At 48.7% G+C, this 13766-nt stretch overlaps 1 protein-coding gene across 4 annotated transcripts in view; it reads left to right on the top strand.

Moving 5' to 3' along the window:
* The window catches only part of KY (kyphoscoliosis peptidase), a 51265-nt gene that overhangs the window by 21309 nt on the left and 16190 nt on the right, over nt 1–13766 (top strand). For all 4 annotated transcript variants that reach the window (XM_009446524.5, XM_526315.8, XM_009446525.5 and 1 more), the window contains 5 exons: nt 178–252; nt 2054–2116; nt 4748–4830; nt 9021–9129; nt 10611–10728. In XM_009446524.5, the coding sequence (XP_009444799.2) occupies nt 178–252; nt 2054–2116; nt 4748–4830; nt 9021–9129; nt 10611–10728 (448 nt within the window). The remainder of the gene's footprint in view (nt 1–177; nt 253–2053; nt 2117–4747; nt 4831–9020; nt 9130–10610; nt 10729–13766) is intronic.

The raw sequence follows: 13766 nt of genomic DNA, 5'->3' as shown, positions 1-13766 counted from the left end.
TGGAAACTATCTGCTTGGTTTGTTGTTGTTTTGATTTAAAGAAAAAAACAAGGATGATTTGTACACACGAAAGAAAGTTCTAAAACTAATTGTTTTGTTATTCAATCATCAGTCATGAGGCATTCACCCTTTCCTGGCAGCATCTGGTTGAGAATGTCATCTCCTTTTCCTTTGTAGGGACACAACTGACTGTGGAAGTCCACCCTCGAGATGCCATGCCCCAGCTGCTCAAGAAGTTCTCCTTGGCTAAACGTATGTATGACACAGGTACTCATGGTGGAGGGCTGGCAGAGAGGATTGAAGGCAGCTGGTTGGGCCAGATCCCAGCCCAAGCATCTTCTGAGGGAAGGAGAAGAGTGACATGGGCCTGCAAACTGGGAAAAGGCAGAAGCATGACAGCTCTATCCTGGGAGACTCTTTTCTCTACACCCAGCTACTGCTGATTTTGCATCTCTGGAACTAGTCATAGGTAACACAGACATTTAGCTGAAGACACATTGCATCACAAGAGTGTTGTTGCTGTTGCTTTTAGATACCATTTGTTTACTGCCCGAAAAGTGGCATGCAAAATGCTAAGTACTTTAACATTTATTAACTTTTTAACCTTTTGATGTATACTAATATCATCCCCACTTTTTAGATCAGCAAAGTGAGGCTTAGAGAGGTGAAGTAACTACCCAAGTCACCCAGCTAAGAAGTAGGTCAGAACCAGGTATGACTCTGAAGCCTGTGGTCTTAACCACCATACTTTGCTGCCCTCAGTGCAGTGCACATAGGCCCAGGCCCAGGACGATGATGTCTCCCCAACTCCCTTCTCGGTCCTCTCCCTGCATCTGTCCACCTTATGGTTAAACAGGGACCTCAGGAAGAATGCAGGTTAAGTAACAGAGGCTGCAGAACAACTGAGGCTCAGGTCCTCTTTAGGTCCATGCAGTGAGCCAAAGTCCTCCAGAACTGTCTGGTCCTGTAGTCATCAGCAGTCAGGATCTCAAGAAAGTAGTCTACTGTAAAGAGGGCAAGCTCTAGGGTCGACTGACTGGGTTCATGTTTCAGCTGTGTGACCTTGGGCCAGTGGCCTAACCCCTCTTTTGAACTCAGTTTTGTCAACTATAAAAGAAGGAAAATAAGCGAATCTGCCTCATAAGATTATTATGAGATTAAATGAGAGAGTAAATATAAAGCCCAAACCAGGCATAGTAAGTGTGTAACAAATGCTAGCTATCATTTCGAACCTTTATCATTCTATCAAAAATGTAGGTGGGAAAAAAATGTAGGTGTGAAATACAAAATGCAGGTGTGAGAAATAAATGGAGCACTGTTTCTCAGAATAACCCATGTGTGGTTGCAATCTTCTTTGTTATATTTATAGCCTAAAGTGGCCTTCAGGGGCATAAAACTACCTGCCTTGGCATCCCCACCTTCAACTCCCCTGATCCCATCAGGGACCCAAATCTTCCTGACCTGGTTCCAGATCGGCAGGGAAAGTTCCTTTCCTTTTGCCCAGGGAGTCTAATAACTATTGGCTACAATTCTGCCTTTACAGACTTAGATTTATGGGATTCAGTTGGCCTTTAATCCTCCCAAGGAATAATTTAATTATGACCTGACCTTTCTAGGTTTTGACCTTCACACGAACTGCTTTCCCCTTCCTGCATCTTTGTTTCCATCCATGGTCAGTTCTTATCCCGGCATTATCTGGCAGTGGATTCAAGAAAGCAGGAAAATCCAAAAGAGGGCAGGAACACCAGGTTCCAGGAGGACCCAATGAATCACCCAAAGTGTTAGGTCAGAGCAAATACTAACTCCAGTTGCAGAATGCAGCTCCCTTTCTTGTCAGCCACTTCCTGGTTCTTAGTCTTCCTTCTGCCACACCAGGAAGTTCCTGGCAATTCAAGCAGCAATTCAGTGGTCAGTGGGGTGGGAACAAGGAGACTATGAAAAGGAGAGTAAAGAGGAGGGGTCAAAAGCAAGGACCACCAGAAGGTGAGTCATCAGTGCTTGCATTTCTGTTTCTTCTGAAGTATCTATACTTCTGATCTTTGGAATATTGTAGGTTTACAAGGTGATAAAAATGGAAACACAAGACCCCGGCAACCTGGAGGGAAAGATGCCCATGGTAAGTTCCAGAGTCTCCCAGGACAATTCTCAAGAGAGCACATGGGTTTAGCCTCAAAGACTAATCTCCAATTGACAGTTGCTTCCTGGGCCACTATGCTGAGAGGCTGGGGCCACCTTTGGGTTCAGGAGGGGAAGAGTGTCATGATTGATTAGCAATGTCTGCCATGGACACAGGTGGAGAAGGAAAAAGCTCATGCACCAGATGTCATCCTAAAGCTAAAGTATAAACCCCACCAATAACAAGGCAGACCATTATAGGAAACATATTAAAATCGTAATTCAGGATTATGTTAACTTTAAATGGAATGCCAAATGTCTGTAAGGTAGGAGGCATGTGAATAAGCAGAGTGAAGCAGAGGAAGAAACACTGAGAGGGATGATAGATAGCCTGGGTTGGAATCCTGCTTTTGCCCCTCATTTGCCTTCCCTGTGCCTCAGTTTCCCCCTCAGTAGACCAGATGTTATCTAAGGCGGGGTGCAGCTCCATACTTCTTCCTATTGTTTTCCTTTAAAATCAGAATAATTTAGTTAATGATACTGATGTTTTAAATGTATTTATGTAGAATCATATTTAGATCTTATATAATCTCCTCACAGGTAGATTTAATGAGGCATAAATCATGGGCATTTTTAATGTTCAGATATTGGAAAATGGAACCAAGAAAGGGGAAAACTAGTAATAGGATTTTCAATACCATTTCAGAAATGCCACCTTTATTCTAAATAGGAGTGCAGGGAGACCTCATTTGCAGAGCTACACTGAGTGGAAATCTGTTCGATGTGTGAGTCCACTTTGAATGCACTTAGGTCGCCCTGATGGCTCTTGTGAGAGAATGATAGGAACAGATTCTGCAGAGGGAGAGGGCACTGAGAAGAGGCAAGGCTCAGCAGGGGCCTGCCTGAGTATCCCCAGTCTTCTCTGGTTGCATTTGGACCACACAGCGCAGGGGTTGATGACATAAGTCATGGTGGCCAGGCAAGAAACCCCTGGGCCCAAATATTGGTCAGCTCCCCAATAAGTGGGCATTGCCTCTCAAACCACGCCGGCCCAGAAGAGGGTCATGAAGGGGCTGGAGCCAGGTGTAGAGGTGACACACACCCCTCCCCACCTTCTCCCCACCTTCTCCCCACATCTCTCAGGTCTAATAGCACCAGATTAAGGGACTCTCACTGACAGTGGCAGCCCTGACGATGTGTGGGCAAATGCACCTGCAGTGTCCCCCACCAGGCAGGGAGGCCACATGTCCCTCCCTGCATGTACCTGCAGAGGAGCCCCACACCCTGCACCCTCCCAGAGAGCAGTGTGACGCTAACATCACAACATGATATGCTCCCAGGAATCCCACAGATGTGTGCCTGAGGCCAGAGGGCTGGGTCCAGTCCCTCCCAGCAAGGTGGAAGTCAGAACCAGACTGGAACCAAGGTAGAAGTGCAGGTCCATCAGGTGCTTTCTTACATGGCCCTACTCTTCCCAGACTTCCCTACCATACCCTGGGGTCTCTCCAGCACACCTCACTTGCCCAGCACCCAGAGGCTCCCGACATGGAGGCTGAAGGTGGGTGGGTCCACCTAGATCAGGGGCTCAATTCCTCTTTGGTCCCAACTTCTTCCCACCCCCATCCTGTCTTCCCACCCAGCTTTCCTGACTTTGATCTGCCTGACTCAGGGACCCTTGGTTAAGAAAGGCTCTGCCAGAGCCAAGGCTCTCTTCTGGGCCGGGACAGGGGTCTGCTGTCCATGCACCTGTTGGTCTAACCATTGGCCAGGCAGCCTTGCAGCAGCCTCCCAGCAACAGCTGATTATGGCTGTCCTATGTCCAGTGGGAAGCTTGCATGATTGCTGGCCCTGCATCAGCACTGGTCTCTAGTTTTCTCTCCTTCCTGTATCTCTGTCTCAGAGACCTGACTCGTGGCTTGGTCTCTGGTCAGCAGGCTCCCTTTGAGTAAGGCTAAGCATAGATGAGTGATTTGGAGGCCCAGCCTGTCTCAGGGCCCTGTTACCAGAACGCCATCACACACGGTTGAGATGCTCAGGTCTCCAGTTGACCAAGGGCAAAGGAGGAAGCCTGTCTGGGTGCCAAATGCACCTCACCCTGCAGGACCCAGATGGCCCGGCCTTTCCATGCCCTCCTCCTCCACCCAGGTGTCCTTTGGCACCTCCACCCCAGGGCCGTGGCTGTGGCACAGACCTCCCTCCTTGAGCTTGTGAGCACAAGCAGCACTGCCTGGACACTCCCCAAAGAGCATTCATTCCTGGGAAAAATAACAGGGAATCCACGGAAAACCAAATGGTGGGAAAAAGAAGATTCCATCATCAATATGTCTGGGAACTACTGGGTTAACTAAGGTTAAGCCCGTTTCCTACTTCTGACTTCTCAGAGTCTGCAATAGGCGTATGTTCCCTGTAGGCCTCTAAGAGGACTATGGGAGTTGCCATGGTTCCCAAACTAACTTGATCAGGGGACCCTTCTAGGAAACTTCCCATATAGCTCTTAGGCTCAATGTTTCAGGCTTTGAGAATTGTGTTAAAGGTTGGACAGTCACAGCTCCTCAAAGAGACAGCAAGGCCTAGGCCAGGCAGCCCTCCTCAGTGGGTCTCAGCTGCTGACCAAGGTGCTCTGTGTTTCCAGCCTACCCCTGGGATCGATCTAGCCTGAAATCCATGTCCCTGGACCTGCAGCAGTTTGAGAAATTGGATATCTACGCCTCACAGGTAGGACAGCTGGCCGCTCTGACCATGGGCCCCTTCAAGGTGGCTTAGAGTTCTAGGGCAGCAAAACCTCTCCCCAGACACCTCCTGAACATATCCTGAGTGGCTTGGTTGGATGGCCCTGGAACGCCTTTTCATAGCATATGGGTGGGGACAGAAGGCACTAGGCAGCAGCCCCTGCCCAGAGCCAGAGGCCATTCCATCCCCCACCCCACCCACGATCCTGTTGCTCCCACCCCATACCACACACCCTGGAGCTCTTCATTGGCAGGCCCCTCTGGCCAGCCCTGACCTGCCTTCTCCATGCCCCTTTTGGCATTTCTGCTCCTAAGCTATGCCTGCCTCCAGTCCATGGAAGAAGGGAGGAGAGGATGGGAGGACCGTGGATGCAGATGGCCAGGACCATTATAATCACAGCTGTGCTCACCTCTGAAGTGCATGAGCTGCCATGCTCTCATGCCTCTGGCCCTGAGCATGTCTCAGGTGCAGGTGGGAGGGGCAGATGAAGAGCTGAAACACTAGGGACATATGGAAGTCATTGGAGCCAGGCAGGAGCTTCAGCACAGAGAGTCTGATAGGAGGAACAAGGTGCTGAACACTTTTGTGAAGTCAGGACATTAAATGGTCTTAAAAAGGCCACCTTGTAGGTACTCAGGAACCTTGTTTGTTGAAATAATGAGTGGATGGTGAGTGCATGGATCAAGAAAGCCAGATGAGAAGCAAAGACATAAGTTGAGGACATCCTTCTGTCCTGGCAGAAGACGTGACCTGGATTAAGTGGAGACATTGAGGAAACAGAGGAGTGGAAAGGCCAATCCTGAGCTAGGGGCAGAGGGGAAGAACTCTATCACCAGTGGGTGTGGAGTGGGTGGGAGGTAGGGGAGAGGGGCTCCCAGATAGCTGGATTGACTCCTGGAGGGTGGATCAGTACCTCCTCATGAGGAGCAAGGGAGAAGGAGCAAGTTTTAGGGGATGAGTGTGTTTGAGATATGAGGGGCTCTAGTGTCTGTGGCACATCCAGGGGAAATGCCCCCTGGGCAGCCAAATATACAAGCTTGGAAAGGTCTGGGCTGGAGACACTGATTGGTAGTCATCAGATTTCGTTAAGAGCTGAAGCCATAGGACGGGCATCATATTGCGGGGGTGGAGGAAGCCCATAGGGCCTGGAGCCATCAAAGGGTCTGGGGCAAGGCCAGGAAGGGTCAGAGTTCTGGAAGGTCCAGGGAGGCGCTCCCTGGGGCAGACGTGGTCAACAGTGTAAGCTGTGCTATCTGCTCAAGTGAGATCAGGACAGACGCATGTCGGCTACTGCAGCATCAAAGTGCACCTTACCTCCAGAGGGGCAGTGCACAGGTGCTGGAGGCCTCAGTCCTCAGGTGGGTGGAAGAGCAAGCAGGAGGTGAGTAGTGGGGAGTGAGGAAAAGATCCCACAGGAGCCTGCAGAGACGGGGAGGCTAGACATGAGCAGAACTGAGGAGAGTAGGGGGGCATCCTAAGGTGGGGGAACAAGGGGGCATGGAGCAGCCAGGAAAGGAAGGGAGGAGGTGAGGACATACGAGAAGGAGGCCATTGATTGAAGAAGGGAAGTCCCTGTAAAGGCAGAAGACCTGAGACATTGAGAAGGCTGAAGCAGGAGGGGAGGATGAGACTCTTAGTGAGGAAGTCCCACCTGGCATGCCGTGAAGTGCAGGCCAGGCCATTACCTGTGAGTGAGGAAAGTGGGTGGGGTCAGGAGTCTGCAAAGGGCCCAGATTTTTGTAATGGCCATCAGAAGGGATGGATCAGGCTGCTGGCCATACTCAGAGAACAGTGCCAGGAAGCCAGCGGAGGCCAGAGACCCAGCCACAGAGCAGGGAGTGGCCAGAGCAAGCCAGGCCCAGGTGGGGCCAGGAGGTGGGGACCAAAGGACCAGAAGCCATGGCACTGAAGTAGAAGGCTAAGTCAGGACTCCAGGCTGCAGTGCAGGCCTGCAATGCTGAGTACCATTCGGGGCCCTGGGAGAGGGACAAGGACAAAGTCTGCGGTGTTGGAGCTGGACGTAGAAGAAAATGAAACAGAAAGCAGCTGAGAGAGTAGAACAGGGGCCCAGAGGTCTCCAGAGATCAGAGTGCCAGTGTGCTGGGCCAGTGGTCAGCAGGTGAGTCCTGGAAACCCCTGTGAGCAGTGAGATGTTTCCAGCTAAAAACAAGGTCCTGGAGTACCCTCAAGCTGGGAGCTGAGGGGAGTGTGGGCACCATTGCAGGACCTAGTGCCCCAGCTTCTCTACAGAGATTAAACATGGTCAGAGCCATCTTTCCAGCAACCTCAGCCCTGTTTCCCTGAGGGCCCCTACGAAGAAAGCTAATTTGTTTTTTTATCATAAAATAACATAAAATTTGCCATTTTAATAATTTTTAAGTGTACAATTCACTAGCATTAATTATATTCACAATGTTGTATTCTCATCACCCAAAACAGAAACTCTACCCATTAAGCAATGAAATTCCCATTTCTCCTCCCCCAGCCCCTGGTAATCTCTACTTACTGTCTATGAACTTTCCTATTCTAGATATTTCATATAAGTGGAATTATACAGTATTTGTCCTTTTGTGTCTGGCTTATGTCACTTAGCATCATGTTTTCAAGGTTCATCCATGTTGTAGCATATACAGAACTTAATTCCTTCTTTTTATAGTTGAATAATATTCCCTTGCATATATTGTATATACTCTATTTTATTTATCCTTTCATTCATGGATGGATGTTTTTTAACCTTTTGGCTATTGTGGATAGTGCTGCAATGAACATTGGGGAAACAAATGTCTGTTTGAGTCTCTGCCTTCAGTTTTTTTGGGTGCATACCTTGAACTGAAATTGCTAGATCATATGATAATTCTACATTTAACTTTCTGAGAAACTGTCAAAATTTGTCCACAGCAGCTGCACAATTTTACATTCCCACCAGCATCGTACAAGGGTTCCAATTCCTCCATATTCTTGCCAACACATTATTTTCTGGTTTCATTTTTCAATAGCCATTTAGTAGGTCTGAAGTGCTATCTCATTGTGGTTTTGATTTACATTTCTCTCATGACTAAGGATGTTGAGCATTTTTTATGCGCTTATTGGCCATTTGTATATCTTCTTTAGAGAAATATCTGTTCAAGTCCTTTGCCCCTTTTTGAATTGGGTTGGTTTTGTTTTTGTGGAGTTGTAGGAGTTCTTTTTATATTCTGGATATTTAACCCTTATTGGATATATGATTTGCAATGTTTTCTCTCATTTTGTAAGTTTTCTTTCTGCCTTCTAAATGATATCCTTTAATGCACAGAAATTTTTTATTTTCACGAATGCCCTTTTATCTGTTTTTTCCTTTGTTGCTTGTGCTTTTGGTGCCATATCTAAGAATTCATTGCCAAATCCAAGGTCATGAAGATTAACCCCAGTGTTTTCTTCTGAGAGTTTTATGGTTTAAGCTCTTATATTTGAGTCACTGATCCATTTTGAGTTGTTTTTGTATATGGCATGAGGTAGAGATCCAAGTTTATTCTTTTGCATGTGGAAACTCAATTGTCCCAGCACCATTTGTAAAAGAGACTATTCTTTCCCCACTGAATGGACTTGACACCCTTGTCAAAGATCCACTAACCGTAGATATGTGGGTCCATTTCTGGACTCTCAGTTGTATTCCATTTGTCTATATAATCTTCATGGCAGTATCAAACTGTTTTGATTATTGTAGTTCTACAGTAAGTTTTGAAAATGGGGAACTTGTGTCCTTCAAATGTGTTCTTTTTTCAAAATTGTTTTGGCTACTTGGAGCCCCTTGGAATTTATAGGAATTTGAGAACTGACTTTTCCATTTCAGCACAAAAAGCTATTGGAATTTTGATAAGGATTATGTTAAATCCTTAGTATTGACCATGACCAGGGGCTGCTACAGCTGTCCAGATGCCTGCCTGGCTAGCCCCCAGATCTGCAGAGAAAAGCTGTGGTGGCTCTAGGGCCTGTGATTGAGCTGGTCAGCACCACCTGCCCTGTCCAACTTCCCCCACCTCCTCCCAATTTGTCCTCAGCCAGCCTTTGCCCCTCAGGACCTCTCCTCCAGCTTCTCTGCCTGGAGGAAGAGCAGCACTGGCTGTAGGTGCAAGATGCTGGGCCCCCAACAGCACCTCCTCGAGGCCCTAATACAGCACACCCTTCCTGCTCCCCAGGTGACAGCCAAGAGTGGCCTAGACGAACTGGTGAGTGACCTGCTCCAGGAGGCCCACACTGACCTGGAAAGGGTCCGCGCCATCTGGATCTGGATCTGCCATCACATAGGTAGGCCCCCCTGTGGAATTTCTGGCTCTAGAATCCCTTGCTTCCATTCCCTGCAGGCCTCTGCTCCTATCAGCATATTCATGTGTGCAGAGTGACATGAAAGGTGGGGGAGAGGGACCCAGAAGACTGGACTGATGAACCAGAGAGTAACCAAGGAGGATAAAATTCACCACGTGCTATGAGTCTCCATGAAAGTTAGTTGGAGGAGAATCTTGCAGCCTTCTGCCCATAACCAGTGCCCAGAGCTGGAAACTTCATCCAGCAGCAGCCTTCCCTCTGTCCCAGCCTTCCCTCTGTCTTATCTCCACAGAGATGAGAGCCCAGAGCAACAGGTCATCTCCAAGAAGGATTACCATTGGTGGGGAGACGTTGCAGCTGTTTGAAAAGTGATTGCAATACCAGAGGGTTCATTAAATACCAGGGCCAGGAAAAGCGGGTTCTCCACTTCCTGCTCCCACACTAGCAACACTGGCCACTGGTCCCAGCGCAGTCTCCAAGGTTCTTGGAGCCACCTGAGGGACCTGGGCCTATGCAGCTGCCCACAGCTCTCCACAGGATGGCCTTGGGAAGCTCCCAGGTCGAGCAGAGCTGCAGAGGTGGTGGCTAAGGGATGCTGCCCCTTGCCGCCTTGCAAACACAAATGAGAGTGGGCAGGGCCAGATCACGAGGTGGACTCCTAGTCCTTTGACATAAAGACCAGCCGGGTCTTTCTCGACCTGCTGCCACTGGGCTTTTCTTTTATTCTTCTGGAACAACAGTTTGGAATGCAGCTTAGAGAATGAGCTCGCCTGGCACAGGTAGGAGGTCCAAACTGAGGACTTGAGAGACCCCCAGCTCAGCTCCCATCCCAACTCCACCAGTTGTGCCTGTGCCTTAAAGGGGCAGGGTCAGAAATGGGACATTTATAGGACTTTGTTACTGCTCTATCCCCATGCCAGCACACACATACACAGTCTCAATGGGTCCTCAATAGCTACAGAGACTTCTGCCTTAGGGCCTCACCGCAGGCCTCAGGCTTCTTCGCAATGTCTTCATCCCCTCCTTAGTGAAGTGACAGGCTGTGGGAGAGCAGCCTTCTCCACTTGGGGACGAGCTCTGTGTGCCCCATGGGTCAGCATGAGGCCTTCGGGCTGCATGAAAACGGGATGAGTGATTTCACTGGAAATGTGTGCAGAGCTGTGTGGCGGGGATTAGCAGAGAGAGCCCCATGCCTCTGCACTGTCCTGGTCCCTTCTCCTCCTAGCCCCTCCTCAGAGGCTTGGGGAGCCAGGTGGCCCCCTCTGCCAAGGCCTGCTCCTCCTCTCACCACTTGCACAAAGAGGTGATAGTTCCCAGATCCCATTTGTGCTGGGGCTGTAGTTCCATTCAGCCCACTGTAGTTTCCTGGGGCTGGTGATGGCCAGAGCACAGCTGGGGGTTGGGGTGGAGTCTTCTCGCCTCCCAGGCTCAAGCTCCTCATGATCCCCTCACCTGCCCTATAGAGTATGACATTGCAGCTGCTCAGGAGAAGGACCGCCAAGCCTTCAAACCCACTGACATCCTGCGGACCCAGAAGACCAACTGTGATGGCTATGCTGGCCTCTTCGAGAGAATGTGCAGGTACGAGAGACAGGAGTCCCCGTGCTGACCACCAGACCCTCTCCCTCTTCCACAGTGCCATGTGCCTTTGCCCACATGCCAGGCCTGAAACCTGAGTTTACAAACTCTGCTCTGGAACCCAAGTGAGTCCTGAAAAGGTCAATTTCTCCCTTTTTAACACCAGCATAATTGACTTTGTACCATCTGCCGGGCTTCGCGATGCATTAACATAATGGCAGATGAATGCACAGAGATAATTTGGTTATAAAAAGCCCTTTTTCCGCCTTCTCCCATCTCTATGCAGCTGAAGGTTAAAAGAATGGCAGGCCTGGGAGCGGGAGGACAGTGGCTGCAGATGCCAAGGGGACTGTGAAAGGCTGTCCTCAGGGCTGACACAGGGGGCCTCTTTTGGGGGAAACAAAAGATCTCCCACCTGAAAAGATCTGTCAGTTGGACAGCTGAATCACTACGAAGTGGCTACTCTTGGAGTCGCTGGGCTCCATTTTCAGCACTCTGGGAGTGGGCATATGGCCAGGTTGCTGGCATGGGTGACAGCTCTGGCCTGAGTAGGAGAACAGGCCATTGCCAGTTCCCAGTGACTCAAAACAAGCTCAAGATGTGGGGTGGGGGGAGGGGATGGCCACTGACCCCCACAGCTTCCTGAGCCTACCCTCTGAGGTCTGCTGGGTTCCTCCAGAAAACAGTCAGCTAGCCCTGGGGCCATCAAAGAACCCCTCCCCAGGGGGTGGATGAACAGCTGCCCACTGTCTTTCTAGGCTTCTGGGAGTGAGTCTTCTCAGGCACCCAGATGTCAGCCCACCAGAACTGCAGGTGGCAATTCATCAAACCAAGCGTAACACTTAGTCCACAGGCAGGCAGTTGTGATGGCCTCAGTGTTGCAGAGGCGGCAGCTGCTGAACACTGGGTGCATGCAACCTATTCCTGGCCCAAACCCCCTGTTGTGCTGCCTCCTGCCCCCCATCGCCACTGCCAAGCACAGGCACCTACCCGGCTGCTGAGTTACTCTAAGCCTCCTGCTCTGCTTCCTGTTCTTCCCTTTTCTCACTTTCAAGGCCAATCCCTGAGACCACAGCCCCAGACGCAGCCACGGTGGGTCAGGGTACAGAATATGCCACCCAGGCGGCTTCCCACCCCCTACCCCAGACCCAAGCATACCTCCTGCTGCCTGCAGGCCTCTCCAGGAACCTGGATCCTCACTGGCTTCTCTGTCCAGGCTCCCCTGGTCCTGGGTTCCTAACATCACTAAAAGATCACACTATCTAGCAAAGTCCTCCAAAATCTGACCTCAGCCAAGTTTCCAGCCCTGCACTGTGTGACACCACCTTCCTGACCACCTCTGCATGCACACTTGCTCCCTCTCCCCAGAGCTCCTTCCAGGCCCCGCTCCAGGACAGCCCACAACCTTCCCCTTCCTTTGTACCCCCAGCCCAGTTGCACACCAAACTCATGTGTTGCCTTATGCTTTCAATTAATAACATTTTTAAATTTAAAAAATACCATTCATTGTAGATGGTTTATAAAATGCACTAAAGCAAAAAAGAAATTATTACTCTGAATCTCACCACTTACAGCTAACACTGGTAACATTTGGTCATATTCCTTTCCAGACTGTGTTCTGTGCATACAGGAATTACCTGTGCTCGGTTGTTGTCATACATCCTATCGATTGTATACGTCTATATTTGCCTTTATCTCCTCTCTCCTTGTACCTCCCCTGCGAATACCCATCTCAGAATCCTACACCCAGTAGGCCCTCAATAGACATATATAGAAATGACAGGATATTCCTAGCAGACTTATGTGGAATGGAATGTGGAATTCTCTTTTAACTGATGAAATAGCCACAAGTCTCTTAGCTCCATTTGTGCCTAGCATCTTTCAGAACATGATTATTTTCCTCTGATTTTACAAATTTGAAAAATGCTTAGCATTTTTTCCAAGTTCCAGGATATATTCCTCTTTATCCAGTATAAGCTTTCTAGCATACTGTAGAAGGAATGCCAGATTTGAAGCTAGAAAGACCTGGGTCTACCACTTAGAGTGGTATCGCCTCCTTGATCCAGTATAAGCATCCTACCATCCTTTACAAGGAGTGCCAAAGTTAAAGCCAGAAAGACCTGGCTCCCAGTTTTTAATTTACCACCTATTAGTTTTGTTCTTTGTGGTAAGGCCCTTAACCTCTTGCAGCCTCAGTGCTCTCATCTATATATTGGAGACTAGATTGCCTACCTGGCAGGGCTATAGGACTCAATGAGACTGCAGTTTGGGGGTTACCAACCCGATTTTGGGGTGGGTGTTTTTTGACCTATCTTGTCTTTCTTGAGTATTGATTGGAGTCCTTTTGCTCTGTGGAGTTTTCCTACAGACTCTGCCAGCCTACATAGATTCAGAAAATTGACACTTGCCTTGAGTGAAACTGTCAGCTTTTTGCCCTGGTCCAGATACTTAACAATGGCCCTATTCTGGCCTGCAGCTTATCATTAAAACTCTCCCTAACATTTTGCGTCATTTAAAGTTAGTTCCAACATGGTGATTACCATGTGCAAAATTCCTCACACTGCCTGAGATGTGTAGCAATAGCTCACGGTCCCCTGAATTCCTTTAACTGTTTCTTTAAAGATCAGTAACCTATCTATGCATCCCTCTACTAACTCTCTTTACCTTTAAAATAACTGCCAAAAGTTTGGTAAATTAATTAGCTAATTCCTTAATAACTGAGGACATATAATCCGCACTTGCTGATTTATCCCTTCTTGGTTGTCACGGTGGACATCATTACTTTTTGCCAGTCCATTCCACCTCCCTGAAATTGTCTCATTAAAGACTGATTTAATAAAGTAATTTGGGGAGGAATTCAGATATTTTCACAACATCGTTCAGTTCCTTCTGTCTGTCCCAAGTCACTGATGTGGGGTTTTTTGGTTAATGCTATAGCTTGTAACTGCTGGTCCAGTTTCCTTCTGACTTTCTATCATCCAACATTAATGTCTCTCTTTTTGCCTCAGTTGCCCGCATCCTTAATTGATTCTGCCTAATTT

Source organism: Pan troglodytes, chromosome 2 (assembly GCF_028858775.2).
Source record: "Pan troglodytes isolate AG18354 chromosome 2, NHGRI_mPanTro3-v2.0_pri, whole genome shotgun sequence".
NCBI classification, from domain to species: Eukaryota; Metazoa; Chordata; class Mammalia; order Primates; family Hominidae; genus Pan; species Pan troglodytes.
The sequence above is the reverse complement of the archived record's forward strand: the minus strand, read 5'-3'. Positions and strand labels throughout refer to the sequence as shown.